The sequence below is a fragment of the Rhinolophus ferrumequinum genome, chromosome 27, assembly GCF_004115265.2.
Source record: "Rhinolophus ferrumequinum isolate MPI-CBG mRhiFer1 chromosome 27, mRhiFer1_v1.p, whole genome shotgun sequence".
Lineage (NCBI taxonomy): Eukaryota > Metazoa > Chordata > Mammalia > Chiroptera > Rhinolophidae > Rhinolophus > Rhinolophus ferrumequinum.
Window position 1 is genome coordinate 7867523 of NC_046310.1, and position 19234 is coordinate 7886756.

At 41.4% G+C, this 19234-nt stretch overlaps 1 protein-coding gene across 1 annotated transcript in view; it reads right to left on the reverse strand.

Moving 5' to 3' along the window:
- USH2A (usherin) overlaps positions 1-19234 on the reverse strand; it is a 559517-nt gene that overhangs the window by 64142 nt on the left and 476141 nt on the right. The window contains exons 58-60 of the mRNA XM_033099662.1: positions 17462-17620; positions 15876-16038; positions 7934-8288 (exon numbers count right to left, since the gene is read on the reverse strand). Of these exons, the coding sequence (XP_032955553.1) occupies positions 7934-8288; positions 15876-16038; positions 17462-17620 (677 nt within the window). The remainder of the gene's footprint in view (positions 1-7933; positions 8289-15875; positions 16039-17461; positions 17621-19234) is intronic.

A 19234-nucleotide genomic window follows, 5' to 3' on the forward strand; every position in this document is an offset into this window, starting at 1 on the left:
GCGAGAAAGCTATTTCAGCAAATGAATCACGTGACTGAATAACATCTGAAATGTGGGATCCACGATACATGGCATCTAGAATGTTCAATTTCTGTGGTGCCCTTATTGAAATATTTAATTGATACAAATTGAAACTCCCTGTGACAAAGACAAAGGTAGTTGCCATTCTGGAGCCTCCTAATCCATAGATATAATCAACACCATCAGCACTTCCAGCTTAGCAACGCCCAGCTACAGCACTAACAAGACGGTTCACCTTAAAAATTCTATGGAGATAAAAAGATTCATTTGCAAACCCATCACATATGTATTCACAGGTGGTGGGTGTGGGTCATTGCATTTGGATTAAAAAGCAAATGTCTCTCTCTACATGAGAGGTCGCTAGCTGGTGTAAGGCAAAATCTTTTCACTGTTCGGCATAATTAAAATACTCCAACAGTGGTTTCAGTAATTTAAAAATCACAGTATTGTTGTAATATTTTTCTAGGCTTCAGGAGCTCACAATTGTTTGGCCCAATCAAACCTGGGAACACTAGAGAAGTTATCACCCATCAAGGTAATTACTTTCAAGTTGAAATAATTACTCTATCAATGTTAATGGTCTTTCAACTTCAATAAAGCACTCACCTGCCGATAATCACAGCTAACCTCTTGCTCTAATGCAATTCCCTCTCTATTTAGTAGGTTATATTACGGCCGTTACAGTGGTCACTTGTCCTGAACAGCTGCTGAATTTCACTTTGATCGGCTGTGAACCATAAAAAAATTGGTCATCTGTGTATGATTTCCCCCTCACCCATAAGCCCTTGCAGAGCGAAGGAGATGATCTCTTGGCTCTAATAGGGTCCTTCAGGGGAAGCCATCTTGTCTCAGGTAGTGGCTACTTTCCACTTGTGACAAGAGCACAGTAGTTCAATTAACTTTCGCCCTTCACTGCCGTTTGCAGCTTGCTGTCCCTGCTAAATGGCACATACTCTGAATTTATGGCCTGGGCCTGTTAGCATGTGGACTAGTTCATTTTACTTTCATATATGGTTTTTTTTTTTTTTAACAAGGCTCTGTAGATTCTTGGGTGTCTACAGGTAATTCAGTTAAAAGGCAGAAACTAACAACATACCCAAATTAAAGGGCAAATAGTCTCCCCACAAACCATCCTTCATACATTGAGAGTTGCTCTTGGGCATAGTGAAATAGGTAGATGTCAGCTTGGCAGAATCTGCGGGGGTGGGGTGTGTGTGTGTGTGTGTGTGTGTGTGTGTGTGTGTGTGTGTGTGTATGTGTTGCCATAAGACCTCATGTTTGCTGATACGATCTAAGATCTAAGGGAATGTGCAGGGTGCTAGGTGGCATGGTGGCAAAGGTGAGTGGCAATGCCTGTGAGTGGCAATGCGTGTGAGTGGAAATGCCTGAGGGGGCCTTCGGAGGGTAGGCAGTGGGTGTTCTGGTGGAGGAGGTGATGGGCCAGCACCAAACTTCGGGGAGACAAAAAGCACCATCTTGTTCTAGGTGACTTAGAAAGGAAATAGAACCTAATCCAACAGTTGAGAAATTACCTGGAAATCAACAGACTGGTATCAGGAAGCATTTAAATTTGCAAACGGATTTTGGAATAAGGTGAGGAATGCTTAAAATGCACAAAACACAAGGTGTTTCCTTCATGACCAAATCCGTACATAGAGTTGCCTTATACAAACCAAAACTTGTTCTACATGTGCTCCTTTTTTCCAGCTGCTATAATTCCAAACCGTAGGGCTTCTCAAGTCTTACTGCCTATTTATAGCACCGTGTATAGCTCCTAAAGTTCTTTGTACACACATTAATTTATGTAGCCCTTGCAACAGCCTTGTGAGATAAGTAACATCTTAGTTCAGACTTGTCGATCAAGAGGGAAGACCATGGCCAGTTGACCAGAAAGGAACAACATGTGTGAAGGGAGCCTTGAAGCAGATGGATTTAAGATACACTTTAGAAGTAGAATCAATAGGACTTTAGTGAAGGATTTGGATTTGGAAGTAAGGAATGGGAGGACTCAAGGATGGCCTACCTGGATTCAGCAACTAGAAAGATGACGGGGCTACTTAGTTAAGTAACAAGATATTTCAGGATGTCTTGGGGAATCATGAGTATAGCTTAGAAAAATAGGTGATGAGTAACTCTACTGGAACTGCTAGACATCCCTGTGTGACACTTACAGAAAGAAACTAAAATAATCATCCTTACACCTTCAAGCTCATGTTCCTCTGAAGAGCTTCATAAGATCACCAACATAAGAGAGGATCCAGGTTCACGGAAAACAAGTTAAAGAAGGGAATTCAGTGAGAAGCTTCTCCAGTTGTCTTTTTACTACTTGGGGGAGGGAATGGGGATACCGCACTCTCCTCTCTCAAGACTTATGAAGGATATCCAAGAAAACAGCGTGAAGAAATTGGGGGTTTCTGTTAGAAAGGTGAGGGGGACACTCTACTCTTTTCAGAAGGCTTGCTACTGAGATAAAGTGACTCACAGGGTAATTTTGATGCAGCCACTAGGGAAGAGAATGGTCTTCTGAGATTCTTATATGATCCCAGGATTTGGGGATTATGGCCGAACACGAGCTGGGACCTGCTTCTTGTTCAGTGGATTCTGAAGTGGTGAGGCTAGCTGGGTTGGACCCAGCATTACACATCAAGTAGAGAAGATAGTGATGGACAAGTTGTACTTCCTTATTTGATAGAACAAGTTTTCCCCATGCATAGTGGATGCCAAGAAAGGAACGAGTTTTGTCAATGTGACAGAACTTGATACTGGCTGACTGCTTGGGAGAAAGGTGTCCAGAAGTAAAAGAAGTTGTGGGTTGCACCTTGGGGGAAGTAATGGATAGGGTAGCAAGAAATTAGCCCGAGAGTATATTGCCTGTATCAGGGACAACCTGGGGTTCCCCACGGGGGACTTCTTCATAACCTACAGAGAAAATCCTATAAGGCACCTGCCCCACAGAAAGCAATGGTGGATGGCTTAGAACAACAGTAATGAGTAAGGCTCTGCTCCTTTTTGTCTAATTCCATCTTATTTGCCAAGATCCTGGGGAAATCAATAAGAGAAGAGAAATGAAGAAGAGGAAAGAAAATGGACATGCCCTTTCTTCCCCACTGTAGTTCCCTTACAACAAGGCACGCTTTAGATTGGATTTTTTAAAAGCACCTCAAATGAGTCCTGATTACCAAAACTGAGCTGGTCACTGTCACTGAAAGTGACTGGAAAACCGTGGGACCTATCCTAGAGGTAACAAATGAGTGAGCAAGAGTGGCCTGATGAAGCTGTTGGAATAAAGTGGGTGGAGAAAAATAAAGTTCTGTCAAAGAAGTAGTTATACAAAGTTCACAGAGACGTATATGGATCTATATTTTTCTCAATTTCCAGTAATACTGAGCAAAAAGTAGATCCCCAATAAATATTTGTGGTTGGTAGGGTATTATTAGAAAAAAAAAGGGGGAGGTCAAGTTAATGTCACACCAAATACATCATTACAATTAAAGAAATGGGTTGTGCCAACAAGTAATCATTGTTCGGTGTGACATTTACCCACCCATGTTTTGCGTCTTTTATATAAAAGAATGGCACAATTATCTCAGATTATAAAATGTGAAAAGCTCAGCTTACAGAACTGGTACAGAAATGTATGACAATTGTTTTTATTACCATTTTTTCCCTTCATTTTGGAAAGACAGTCACCAAGGAGTCCTTTTAGATAGCTAGATCTCCCAGAATATTTGTCTTATACATGGATCTTGGGAGAAGAGGCTAAGAATCATGAAATTTTAAGAGTTACAACTAAGTTAAGATCATATGTAAAGAGCAATAATATTTTACATTACACTAAGGGAACATGAAAATGGAATTAAAAATCAATTCATCAATTAACTCACAAACTATTCATAATAGGGTGGTTTTGAAGTATCTCACTCCCATCCCCGTATCTACTTAAGAGTAAAGAAGTTTGAGACGACTGCATGAGGAAATTTTGAATATCTCCTCCTTGACTTTGGGCAGGGAGTTTGGCAACTAGAATCTAGAAACTAGAGTTTGTAATTCTGGATTTTATTTCCAGATTGGAAGCCAACTTTCAGTGACCCATCTAATAGGCTTACCACTCAGCACCGTATGCTTTATTCTACACAGGGTGAAGTGCCATCTCTCTTTCAGGGTACTGGGCAAAAGTGTGATCTGGGCTTGATGTTTTATCCCCCTTATGGGGTGGGCACAGAAATACTCAGAGCACAGACTAACAGGTAAACCACCTTCACCTTTAAATCCCAAGTTATTTCTGCCAGCGCGATGGCAGGTGCCAGTGTGGAAAAGCAAACAAATTAGAATGGTGGCAGCCGTGCTGCCAGCCTCGCCAGGAGTGTTCCCTGCAAACACCACCGTGGAACTCCTGATGCCAAGCAAGGCTAGGTACCATTCTCTCCTGACACTGCACAATTCATCACAGAGCTAAGGGAATTTAAGGACTTCTAGCTAAAGATTGTTTTCCGTAGTGGTGGATATTTGTCCGAAGAGACCCTAAGAACCTACATCTCTGTCTCTTCCCCTCAGAAAGACCTACTTAGGTCCAAAGGGAGATGAAGCTTTTCATGAGGTTGGGAGAGAAGCTGGTGATACATTAAAACCCTCACTCCTTCCATTTCTCCTCTCCTGCTGCCTCATCGGCTGCTGCTGCAGCTCCTGCCAACACATATGCTCTCCCCCCCATGGAGGGCCCCCACTGCCAGTTCTCCACCCACTGCCACCATCAGGAGGCTCCATGCATCCATCGCATCTGTTTTATGTGGCTCTCCCAGCCACGTCCACCTGTCTGTAAACAACTCTGGGACAACTAGTGATGGCACGACACTGCAAGCCACTTACCCACGGCCCCTTGTGCAGACAGGGGCTCCCCATAAGCCACTGACTACGTGAGGAGGGTTAGTGATACCTCTTGCAAGTCCTTGGACTGGATTGCAATCCTGCAATTGTGAGGATGGATTCTGTCTCTCACTAATTGAAAATACAGTTCCTTTGCTCTGGAGAATTTCAGCCAAAGCTGTCTATGAAACAAAAACTTGAATGATCGCCTAGGGCAGGCAAAGAAATGGAAGGAGACAGTGGAGGTGCTTAGCGGGTATAGGAATTAGGGAAATAGGAAGTAGAGCCAGGAAGGCTCTCAGAGAAAGGCTTAGAAGGGAGTCATCGTAACATGAGCAGCAGAAACTCAGAAGCAAAGACCCTGAAAAACCCGAAAGGCCCAGCAGTCATAACAATCTGTGCCTCAGACTCCATTACTCATCTCCCCCCCAGTCTCTGCTCTCCAGTCTCATGTCGACTTCATAAATACCCTTGCGTGTCGAACCGAGTATTGACAGATTGAATATAGTACTCAATGACTATTTGCCAAATTGGATTGACTCGTCAATAATGTGTTCTTGACCCTGAAGACACAGTGCACTACTGTAGAGAAGTCCTGCTGTTCTGAAGAGGAAGGCAGGGGCTTACGTGACCGGAGGAGAGATTTGGCTCGGAGAACAGGAACACTTCTCCGGTGGTGAGGAATTGGGATTACGTGGCAGGACCTTCTCCGTTAGACAGCGTTAGCATTTCTCTTGGGAGTGTACGAATGGATGAAATTCAAAGGCTCTAATTTTTTATGATTTCTTCTGCCAAAGATGCCACAAAGAGTCACAGTGGCTTCCTGTTCTGGCAACGTGGCCTACTGGCCAGAATGTCTGAACACTGGCCCTACTGCTCTGTGGGATTGTCTTTGTTGCTAAAGTCTCAAATGGGACTTTTCCTGATGAACTTAATGAAGTCTTCTCCTGGGAGTTTCCATCCAAAGATCCAGATTTTGGGGGTGGGGGTGGCACTCTGAACACGAACACACACACACACACACACACACTTAAATTCAAAAATCGTATGCAGAAATAGTATTGTCTCTCGATTATCGTGGCTATTTAGCATTGCAAGGGGTACTCTTTAGAAAAATGGAAGAATACAGCAACACCAGGCTGTCAGAACAGGAGCCATGTCAGGGAGGGCCCATGGCCAAAGGGTTCCATGAACTTTCACATGCGGAGCCACAGGCCTCCCTCTTTTTCAGACATGTGTTAGTGGAATAAAGTCTTTAAGTCTTGTGTTATAAAATGAAACCAGCTACCCAGGGCATACTTAAGAGACTAGTCCACAAGGGAATTCCAATAAAACTGTTGTGGGAGATTGAATACTGACACTTATGCCCCCTGAAAACCACATTTTAAAAGACTAGAGTTTTAATCATTGCAATATGGCTGCCTTCAATAAAATATATTTAAATTAACTTGTCTCAATCAGAAAGACCTTGTCAAATATTTTTACTTGTTTTTCAGTTGTTTTTTTTTTTTCTTTCTTTCAGGGTAGAGAAGTTTAGAACACAAATTTCAAGGCTATGATAAGAAGTAATATATTTCACATATCAACTAACACAAATCTTCTACACTTAAGGACACTGCTTCTTATGCTTATAATGAATGATTTAGAAGATGTAACACGAAAGATCCTGACATATAAAGATAATTGAATGTCAAGGAAAAATAAAAGACCAATTCTGAAATAAAGATTTAAAAAATATTATCCCTTCTATTCACACGTTGCTTATTTTTCAGCCACACAGAAATTAAACATAAGGACAGCGAGAAAACATGGTACGTTAAACTATTCATTGACAAAGATTCTTTGGGAATTTCTTTAAATAGATTCGCCCGGCGCTATTTAGACATTTTGGTAAGTGTTATATTCTGTAAGATAACCTTCATGTAAACTGAACTGCCTAAACTGGAAGCAAGGAAACACAGTTCAGTCTTTGAAAATAATGCTTTATGCTGTTTGTGCATGGTTTCCTATTTATGAGGTGTTTTCTTATTTAGTAAGATCTTATCACGTTTTGAAAACCAGATGTATTCAACTCCTAAGACCACAGAGTTTCATCTTCTCTCCAGTAGGAGGGCTGTGTGTCAACTTCTCAGAGCATTTTTTTTTTTTTTTTTGGTTAACACTTGGTATAAGGTATCATTATCTCTTGCAATGCGATTTACGGCTAGTAGGTAGTAGGGTATAAACGTGAATCTTGGGGTTGAGGGACACTATGAGCTGCAGTCTACTACTTCGTTGATTTTTGTTTTTCTTATGTTCAATTCTCATCTTGGCACTATTATACAGGAGAAAGCTCCCTGAAACACGGACCACCATCCTGTTTCTGTATCTCCCATAGAACCTCAGGCTATGGCAGGCATAACGGGAACTCTCAGGAGACACCAGGTGAACTGAATTAAGTTGTGTTGTGGGCCAGAGGGTGGCTGACCCAGGAACATCAAAAGTTATAGCGCGTGTGACATCCATAGCTATGTCTGTACGTCCTGATAGATACATGTAGAAATTGAATTTTCTTCTTCCTCAAAGAGCCAATCATATCACATACCTAGATGTATCTAGAGATACCTATTCCGATCTCTTTATCTGTCATGGCTGATAGTGTTTCATTCACAGAATCTCTATCCTAGACAGGTATCTTATATGATGTAACTGGCTCTTTCAGAAAGAAGACAATTACATTTCTGTCTCATTTCATCCGCGCCTCATCCCCATGGGGTATAGAGGAACACTTTCAATGTTCCCATCTTATGGCTTTAGACATCAGGTAAAGAGAGAGTCACTTATTTGATTGAAGTAATACAAATTAACTGTGGTCTGCAAGCCACTTTCCAGCATCCCTTATACTCAGTTCCGTATCTTATCGCCATGACTACATCGCTTCTTTCCACTTGGGAATTATTTTCATATATTTAATCCCTAAGTGAAGAAAACTAACATTGGGTAAAAAAAAATGGAATGTCAACATATTAACCAGAGAAGCTAAGCATCTGTTATTTTTCTAAGGACTCACCATTACTGTGAAAGCATGCACCGTAGGGATGGTGAATGTTGGATCGTTGGCTTTTTCCTGATAGACTACGCGGTACTGGGAGATGACACCATTGGGAGAGTCTGGCTTCGTCCAACTCAGCAGGACTGAATGAGCCCCGGTGGCTTGAGCCCAGGGCGCTGGCAAATCTTGGGGTGGGGCTTCCAGAGTCCGCACTGCTGACCACAAACTCTCCACTGAGCCCCGGGAGTTGTGGGCTCTGACCTGATATTCGTAGAGCGTGAAAGGTCTCAGAGTATCTGCAGCATCGGTAAATTCAAGGTCTCCTTCTGACCAGACAAACACGAGGGTCTCCTCTTCAAGGCCAGAAGGACGCCTGGAAGGAAACCCAGAATGCAACGGTGACAGCCGCACACCTCAAACACAGATTTGCAGACAGAATAAGAAACTATTGTTTAGAACATTTTGTTACCAACTCAACTTTTCAACTGTCTCTTCCCGGGGTCACGACGAAGACCAGATGAAAGAGTCTACCAGAGACCTGACAAAGTATCATTTAAAAAATGTGGTTTTACATATATTTAGCTAATTTTAAAAAGTGAAACATCACCTACAATCACAGTTCTTGTATTAACTTCTAGACATTTCCCTGAAAAAATGACCCATCTGAAAACAAACATTAATTTTTTAAAAAATGTTCAAAAATTAAAAAAAAAATACCGAAGTGTATATGTAAATACTACTAAGCATTTTTTTTTCGTATTTTCTGAATCTTCATACTTTTATGCATGTATATGTGTGTGCATGTGCACATGCAGTTCTGCTGGGTTATTTTTTTTGCACAACTGCCACCACACTACATACAATGATTGGAGGCTGACACGGTTGGGTGTCCTTCCCTTCTCTGGTGGGTAGACTGCAGTAAGGGTACTGATTCATTTCAATCTCGCTGTATCCACATCTTTTGCTAATATGCTCCTGAACTCTCTCTGAGGTTGGCCATATGACGCTCTTTGGCCCGTGGACATTAGCAGATCTGGTCAGTGTAGAGAACTGAAAGTGTTTGTACATTGAGGGTGAACTTGCTGCTCCTGGACTACAAGATCTGCTGTGAAAGAGGCCCGGTGAGCACACCAAAGGGTGAGGGTGCGTGCAGAGAAGTCCACAGTTCTTATTCTCTTACCTAGCAAAATACCAGTTTGCATTTGTTTCTAGGGTGTTCTAAAAGAGTTTTAAATTCACTTCCCCCACTTATTATAAGAGAAATCACTTATTTCTCTTTATTTGAACTTTCTCTTCTTGAATTAAACCATAACCATTCACAGCAAGGCCCATTTTTTCTTGTAGGCATTAACAAACCTTCATTGAGCACTTATTATACTCTGGGTCTTGTACCAGGAGCAGAGATGTGCAAAGATGAACTCCTTACCTAAAGGAGCAAATGGTAAGAAGAGACACGGAGCTAAACGTAAATTCCTGAAAATAACCTAAGTCATGTCATAGGAATCTGCTTTAGAACTCTCTAAAGGGCAAAAATCAAATCCCTTTCAAATGTCTTCTCCAAAGCCAAGTAAAAAGCAGAGTATGCTGAAAAAAAAAATTGTTTCAACTGCCTGAAAAGGGGACTGTTTCATCCCATCTTTAGAGTTTATTGACATGAAAACTAGGGCCCATGCACACTCTGTCAGGACTCGATACACAGAGCACTAAACATCTGAGTGAGAGCAATGGAATCGCCAGTTGTTGGGATGGCCCCAGCTACCTGAGATTTCACATGGACAGTCATTTGCTCATCCAGCTGTCAAATCATGACAGTGACGCAGACGTGACCAGAAGGGGATGTTCCTGAGGAATTGTGGCTTTTTTAGTTCTGTGTCCCCAGCATCTGAGCCCACCAACTTTATTTATATATATATATGTTTGTTTTTGTTTTGTTTCATTTTCAGATGGGTGGCATATAATCTCATAGCTTTTCTGCGTCTTTGTCTCATTTCTCTCAACTCTTTTTTTCCTCCTAGGGTGGTATTCTGGGGTGGGGAAGAATGTACCCAAGAGGTGAACCTCTCCTTTAGCTTCCTCTCTGAGAAGAGAATGATGGATAAATTAGTATTTCTAGGCCATTAGGAGTATTTACACACTCTTCTTGTGCTAGCATATTCGCGTACTGTCATATCAGATTAACCATCAAAATGGGAAGGGTTATTAAGACAAAATAAATAACAGTATCTTTCACAAAAAGGAAGGCTACTGAAAACCTTTGGCTTTGGGAATTTGATGACCCTCATGTTGATAAGTCACTATGACCTAAGTTTGGGCAAAGACAAACTTCCTGCTGGAGGCTATGGGGCTTCCTACGTACCTCTTTTTGACCGGCCATTCCTGCCAACAGCCCACCTCATTACTCCCGCTCCCATACAGGCGCCAGATTCTGCCCTCAGTGAGGTTCGCAGGGTCTGGCCTCTGTACTTGCTGCAGATACCAGGTGTGTCCCTGGGAGGGGTCCATTCCCACGTGAACCACAGGACTCATGGCCAAGGTTTCCCCTCACTGAGTTTTTCCCAAAGGTGTTTGCTTGGAACATAATAGAGCGAACTAACATGTGAATTTCTATGGGAAAATAAAATGATCTGTTTCGTCTGGCTTCAACCTTTCTATGGCAATTCAATTAATTTTTTATTAAACTTTCATGAATGCCCATGGTTGTCATAAAACTGACATTCTTCAAAAAACTGCCTGAAAGTGTGAATTTTAAAAATCGATGCTATATAAGAGATTAAGCATTATGTTAGCCTCAAGTTTTATTCACCAAAACCATGAAAGGATGCAGCCTGGGTAAGCGTTTCTTCTCACTATTGAATACTTAATAAATTAATATTATGGTGAGGTAATATTAGCCCATCGGTGGCATTAAAAAACCCGGAATTATCTTTAGGTCTGAATAAACTTTGAACGGAAGAGGCTCAGTAGACCACAATTATTCCTAAGTTATTTAAGATTTCAGCTTCAACTGTTCATTTAACTGGAAGTGGTTCCTTGTGAACAGTCTGCGTTAAGGGAAATCATATTTCCAGCCCTCACTGAAGAGCTAAATAGTTATCTTATGCTTAAGCTCACTTGGGAGATACTTCAGTAATGCACTTTTCCAACTAGAGTTAATTTAATGTTGCTTAACACTAAAAACAAAAATAAGTATTTCAACTAGGAACTATATATTTGAAAAGGCACTCATACTCCTGGTGTCTTAAGGTAACATAACCTTGTAAAGAGCTCCCTACCCCCTAATTCTCTCCCAGCAATTCTCAGGGCTTATCTTCCAAAGCAATTAAAACAATCCTATATCTCAATGCATTTCCCATAACAATGTAAGATTATGCAACCGCCATTATCCCCTCACGAAAAATATTAAGAGCACCCAGATTTAAACAAACAGCCCCAGACACTTGCAGTCAGGGGAGACAGGCTGCAGGCTCTCTCGGGCCCCGTCACTTCATTAAATGACCATGGGCAAACTCACCTGTGTTCCCTCGTGTCTAGGTCACTTTGTAAACTGGAGTTAATAACCTTAGAGTGTATAATGTCCTAGAATTTCTGTAAGAACTAAATCAAATCACGCACATGAAAACCACAGGGTAAAATGTAACACGTGATACAAACGAAGTTGTCATAGACATAATGCCCAACGCTGTACTGAGGAAGGTGAATCCAGCGGTTACCCAAAGGCTGCATTGAACAGAAGTGACAGAAGGGAGTCATACACAGGAGGCCACCTCAGCAGCCCCCAGGGACTACATGGCGTTCCTGATCTGGGCTGATGGTGGAGTTAAGGGACACCCAGGAGATTTACCAAATGCTTCCTGAAGGTCGCCTTGTCCAGCTTTCTGGAGGGAGTGGCTACTATGGAGTTGAAGGGAGAGACTTCAAAGATTTTCCCAACATCTGAAGACTGAATCTCATTTAAAACTCTTTAGAATTCACAGGCATAGCTCAGAGATATCCCGGGTGTGGTGCCAACCACCAAAATAGAGCAAACATGACAATAAAGCGAATCCCACGGATGCTTTGGTTTCCCAGTGCTTATCCCAGCTACGTCAGCGCCCGTTCTCTTGGGTGCCCCCAAAGCAGTGTTTCTAAACAAGTCTCCTAAGGAAAAGTGTTCGCTGGATTCTGTAGAGGGAAGTTGGATTTTGGGGATAGACTTTGCTCTTTACAGGGCTATGGATGTAAGATTAAGGGGGAATCCTGAAGGATCTTTATTACACAAACCGCACTTACTGTGCAGAGAAAGCAACTGTCCACAGTGGCCCTGAAGGTACCCCATTAGTAACCAGGCTGCAGAACACTAACGTAAATGCTGTCCCTATTAGAGGAGATCCTCTGTTTTGTAACTTACACGGAATTAGCACCACGGCCTAAATAAAATACAGTAGTCCTCGTTACCCACGGTTCCACCTTCCACAGTTTCAGTTACTTCCGGTCACTTGAGGCCAACTATGCTCTGAACATATTAAATGGAAAATTCCAGAAATAAACAATCCATAAGTTTTAAATTGCGCACCGTTCTGAGTAGCATGATGAAACCTCCTGCCTTTCCGCTCGCTCCTTCCTGCCCAGGATGTGAACCGTCCCTTTGTCCACTGTACCCATGCTCCACCCGTTAGTTACCTACTAGGCTTCTAGGTTATCACACTGACTGTCCTGGTATCGCAGAGCTTGTGTTCAAGTCTCCCATGTTTTACTTAGTACTGATGGCCTCAAAGTACAAGAGGAGTGATGCCGGCAATTCCGAGATGCCAGAGAGAAACCTTCCAGTGCTCCATGTAAGTGAAAAGGTATGGTACAGTAGTAAGATAGTCTGAGAGAGAGCGCATTCATGTAACTTTGATTGCAGTATAATATTGTAATTGTTCTCTCTATTATTAGCTATTGTCAGTCTCTTACTGTGCCAATTTATACATCAAACTTTACCATAGATATGCAGATACAGAAAAAATAATATTCCATGTAGGTTTTGGGACTATCTGTGGTTCCAGGCATCCACTGGGAATCTTGGAACACATCCCCTTTGGATGAGAAGGGACAAGTGTATCAAATTTAACAGGTAAACTGAACAGAAGCAATCACATTGACAGTCTTGTTCTTAGCAGGTTATTGTTTTGTTGTTTTTTAAAGTCATAAACATCTCATCTCTTTACCGGGGTAGACACTTTTTAATAGAATCGTATCATTAACCCGAGAAGGGGATTACTGAAGGAAAATGATTTGGAGAGTTAGAGAGAGCAGAGTGACAAGCAGTTTCAAAATGGGATTGGCAAGGTGGCTTCCTGCAATTTAATGAAAATATCTGCATAGGCGAAACCCCGTTTTGAGCTAAACGTATTTCCTTCGGTGGTGTTAGAAGAAAGAGGAGGCAAATGAGGAAGGAGAAATTACAGGCTATCACCTCCCTAGAAATACTGCAGGCTGTGGCTATAACTATATTATAAAGGGCTCTATGTAGTCCCAGAACGAAGAAGAACTATGCGTCTACCTTCTATTTCTGTCCTTACAAATTTCTGATTTTTTTTTTTTGCAGCTATCTAAGAAAAATTTGATATTGTTGTTGTCTAAGCACATTTAAACTTCAGCTGAAATAACGGCCAAGTGATTCATACCTATGTGGGTGAGCATAATGATTGTATCTGGAGCCCCAGTGCGCCATTTTCATTTCACTTTAAATAAAAAACAAAATGTATCTATGTCAGTCAGTGCCCTTCTGCTGTACTCAGAGGTATCAAACAGGCTACAATTATGATTGTGAAGTGATTGTGTCACATTGGAGGAAGGTTTATTGCTTTTGAGTCTGCTAGGCAGTAACACATTCTGTTTCATATTACTCTTTATATCATTGTTTGGCTGTGACTAGAATAATCAAATGCCATCAAATGCTGTCAAATTCAATTTACAGTATTTTTCATTGAAGCGGGCTTTCTGCATTCTATTTCCTGTTTCCCCTCTCTATAGCTGCCATGGAATAGTCATTGTAATCATGAGCTTTATTTACAAAACCAACAGAGTGAAGCCACATCCTGGTCTATAACAGGTACTTTATTTCCCTTTAGTCAGAATAGGAATTGGATGTGCTTTTCTCATACAATTAGCATTAAGTAGATGAAAGAAAACTATTCCGAGAGGATGGACATTTTAGAGCCTGCGCTAATGTGCTTAGCGTAAAATGTAAATTCACATTAGCCATTTTTTACATGTTCATGTAGATTTGGATCAGAAATATTATTCTTCAAATTAATGTGTGCTGAGCAGAAATTGGGCTTGCTCGTTTTCGGCAACGCCATCTCCATAAGCAGGAAGCAGTGATAGTGACAAACCCTGGACTCATCACTGAAGGTTGCTCTGCATCAAAGTGTTTCAATACCTGAAGTTGCCAAGAGGAGCCTGAACTCAGTTGCACGGTGCATCCAGGCTGCAGGACCACACCGGGGAAGGTGCCAGGCCACTGGGAGACTAACAGAGGATGGGGAAGAGGGGATGAGGACCTGAAAAACAGTGGGCTGTGCTGTGTGTGCCTGATGCCAATAATTTCTTTTGGGATGGGGTTTTGGATCTGTGAATCCTTTATGGCCATGTGTCTGATTCACTTAGTGTCTGTTCTGTCTTAGCACTAAGGTCTGAATGTCTGTACCCGAGCCCACCCCATCCACATGTGGAATCTTAACCCCAAGGTCATGGCCTTTGGGAGGTGATTAGGTCAGGAGAGTGGAGCCCTCCTGAATGGGATTCGTGCTCTTACAAAAGACACCTCACAGAGCTCCGTAGTGGCTTCTACCAGGTGAGGACACACGAAAGGACTGCCCTCTATAAACAGGAAGTGTGAGCTCCTGTTTATAGAGGGCAGTCCTTTCGTGTGTCCTCACCTGGTAGAAGCACCTGGATTTTGGACTTCCCCACCTCCAGAACTGTGAGGAATAAACGTTGTTTATAAGACACCCAGTTTATGGTATTTTTGTTATAGCAGCCTGAGCAAGCCAAGAGAGAGAGCAAGCTATCAGCAGACAGGCCATTTGCCTCCTTGATTGTTTTTGTTTTACTTTCTTTCCCTCCTCTCAGTCTCCTCCTCTTGTTCCCTCCCTGTCTCCCTTTCTCTCAACCTCTCTCTCCCTCCCATTCCTCATTCTTTTCCCCTCCGTCTCTCTCTTCTTCCCTCCCTCTCATCCTCCTCCTCTCCTTTATTATTCATTATTTATGTAAAGAAATCATTAACTTTAAGCTATGCCCATACTGACCAGGCAAAAACTGGATCAAGGACAGAAATACATTTCAAACCAAAGTGCCCACAGTGTCTCTCTGTCTCTCTGTCTCTGTCTCTCACTCACACACACACTCTCCTCACTGTCTTCCCTTCCCCTCCCGTCTCTCTTTCCCCCTTTCCTTTATTTTAGGTGGATACACTTAATAAACTCTGCACATCAGGTGAAAAGAAGCTATGCTATCATCAGCCAGGTGAGTGGAAACACAATAAAACAGAAGGGGAACTGCCGAATGGAGCCACTCTTCCTACATATGAAAAGCACCATCTTTTGAGGATGAGCAAAAGCCTTTCCAACGTGCACATTGTAGGTGATGAGAAATATCAGGATCCTCATCCAAGACCTGGTTCTTCTTCTAGAAGGACCATGTCCCCTTGGTCAGTGAGCATCTAGAGGCCCTGCCACATTAAAGGCAAGCCTTGTGTGACTATGGGGTCTCCTTTCAAACAGAGCTCAAATAAAAATGTCACATGGCAGTTGGGGCTTCCTTCCTTGCATAAGGTGTCACCGTTTCTAGCACCAATTTTAGTCCATAGTAGGTGTTTCAAAAATCATGAATCCCCATCCATCCCCTTATGGAAACAGAAAATGTATTTGATTCTACAGTCCTGGGATAGTATACATTGTCAATAATTAAAAATAATGGCAATCGTCAATATTACCTGTGAACAAAGTAGTTGGTGATGACGCCATTTGGTTTTTCAGGTGGCATCCATGTAACCTCTATGCAAGCTGCCCCCAGCACCCGAAGAATGGGGGGATTTAGATCCATTGGGGCAGTTTCAGATGTTTTCACAAATGTCCTATGGCTGACTCCACAACTTCCTTGAAAAAAAATTGAGACCTTTAGTAATTTGTCAAACAGGGAAAAGAGTTACACATGTATACAGAAGGCGAAGGATATCATGAAAATCATTTTAGCTGAACTTTTGGATACACATTTGTAACCATAGTTTAGACTAGTACGGTAAATCTCTACAAATTTGAATGTTTGAGTAGGGAATCATTTTTGGAAAATCCATTACCCACACGTATTTATATAGGCATAGACAATACAGCTTATGTACCTCTAAACTGAGGTCTCTTGCATTTTTCACAGCCGTTCTTGCCAGAGCAATAATGCGCCTGACTTTCTCAAGTATGTGACATGCACGTCTTCATACTCTTAACTTCTTTGGTGCCAGTACTTTAAAGTAATGACCACCTCTCAACACACAGGAATCAAACAATTCACTTGAAGGATATTGGGTCTTCAGAGCATAGTTTTAGGGACACAGAGATGCAGAAGTTGATTTTACATGTAAATCAAGACAATCTTAATTTAAAGCTCTCTCCACGTTGCTTAGTTGAAGACTGACCAGGGACAGCATTACCCTTCAAACCAAAAGGCCTCGGTCTGGTTTGTGGAGGGCAGTGGACACATTGACTCACAATTTCGGGAGGAAGCCAAGCAAAATCACAGGCCCCTCGTCCTAACCAGCTCCACGGGAACTAGTACCCATCCGGAAACAGACAGTCCCAAGGACAGACGTGTCACACAGGAGTTCCACCTACATGTCGAATACACAGTGGGACACTTCTTTGGTCTAAGGTAAAACAACATGTTTTGTGCACGAATATGAGTTACACCTCTTCTTCTCTTAGCAATCGTGTGTCATATATTATACAACATTTGGAAGGATGAAGGGAGTGAGAGAGGTGCCTCCTGACAACCACACCGATGATGATTTCACTGACCATTAGATTAAACCATGAAACTCAAGGTGACAGCTTATGCACTTGAGACAGGGTTCACGAAAGTACTTTAAAATACGTATGTACGATCCTTTGAGTGCAACTAAACTTCTAAATAACGTCTTCCCTCCCTGCCATCCTCCTCCTGAATAAAACTTAAAACAGAACCAACGTGACTACATTTTCTATGACATTTTTGTAATACACATTTTGTATTATATTACCAATAATTTCTTTATGTGATCGAGGTGTTTTTCTTTTAAAGGGCCGTATAAAACAAGACTTTGTAATACCACCATTTCAATACATTTAAATATTTATGATTTAATGTGCAGAGATGCATAATGCTTCACTCAATGCTACGCTCTGATATTCTGGGCAAACAGTCCAATACAAATAAGAAAGGAAATGTTCATCTTTGTATTTGGATTGAGAATCGATTCCTTTTTAATGGAATTTTTTAAAATAAAATACTTTCTTATAAAAGCCCAGGACAAGTGTCTGAAAGACTCACCATTTTGACACGCTTGTATCCTTATCTCATACTGTGTGAATGGAGCCAAATTTTCCACAACGGTGGATCGACAATGACCAACAGAGGAGGTGAGAGATGTTATACTTCCTGCATTGAGTAAGACATTGTACTCCACGGGCGTTTTGGAGATGAGGATCCCTTCAAAGATAGAGAAAGAGAGTAAAGACATAGGTTTATGCAACACAGAATGTTCAACAAATGTTTGTGTTTTAAGAACAACGTATATTTAAACTTTTATAACTTGAAGGTACATTATGGCTTAATATTGCAATTAGTAACAGTGTGAAACTTAAGCCAGAAAATATTAGAATGCATAATTCAAAAGTAAGAAATGGGCATCACCCATTTTCAAAAAAAACAAATGAAGTATAATAGTTCTATTCAAACACATAGTCTACAGGCAAATAAAAATGAGGGCATGTTTCACTTCTTAAAAAATACGAGACAATTAGAAATAGCGTCATATATATTTTCCTAGGCTTACTTATTCTTCAAGTACATTAAAAAACACACTTTTGCTTGTGACAATAATTTCTCTGTAGGCATTGTGTACGCGTCCAGTCTGACACGTATTCTTGACATAATAGCCCATAAAGTATCCAAATCATAGCCCACCTAGAGATTCCTCAGTGCATTAATTATTGAGTCAGGACAGTCCACTCTGTCAGGGAGACTTATGGGTCTAAATACATAGGAAATTTGGGTTCAAAAACTGTCATTTTTCACAATGCTTCCTAAAGAAAGGAGGTCTTGTCATTTTAGCCTCTTCACAATCTATTCATAGAATTAAATGCCAGTAAATTGTATTTGGTCATGAACAACACACACACTTGTTCAAGGAGAAGAAATGGACCTTGAATGAAAATATATAATGAAGTCTCACACTAAATTTTCTCATTGATCTGGTACTCATAACCTTTGTGGGTTTAATTACTTACCTTTGCAGTACTTAAGTTTATCTTTGCTATAGAAACAATGAGATCTACAGCACGGGCCTCAATAACCCATGAGTGAAAAGGTCTAAAGACTAAAATGTGGTTTTGCTTTTTGTAAATATAGCCCTAATAGATGAGGGGCAGAAGGGCTAGTACAAACCAGTGACGCTCAGGAATCTGTGTGGAATAGATGAAAAGGCGATGTCTCTGTAGCAACGAGGAACTATTGGTCATAGTTAGAAAGACCGATCAACTGCTTCCTTTGGAAAGGTGCTAGATTGTGTTGAACCCAGACTGAGAATTTTTATTTTAAATGTAGAGCATTCTAGTTAACCTGGCTGTTGCACTTATCCTAGTAGCTTGTATTACTGTTATTCTAGCACTGATTCTTAAATTCTTATCTCCAGTTTGTATCTCCCCTTCATTTCAGGTCAGTATTTTCAAGAGCCGACTACACCAAGACCTCAGTCTCAACCGGCTCAAAACACAATTACTATAGTTCCTATTCCCAAACCTGTCCTTCTTGTAGGGTTTCCTCTCCCCATTTCCCGATGCCCGAGGCCTTAGTAAGACCTGTAGAGTAAGACTCCCGGAGTAGACTCTGCTTTCTTCACTCTCAAGCTCAAGTGACCTCTAAATTTTATAAATTATCTCTTCATGAGATTTGGGCTTTATAAATACTAAACGACAAGGGGACTTTGAAGATGCTAACATGATCTAACCTGTTTTTTAGGAAGAGAACCATCTGGCAGGCAAACATTGGGTTGAAAACGTGAGACAGGACATGAGGATACCCATTTTAAAATCATTGTGTGGT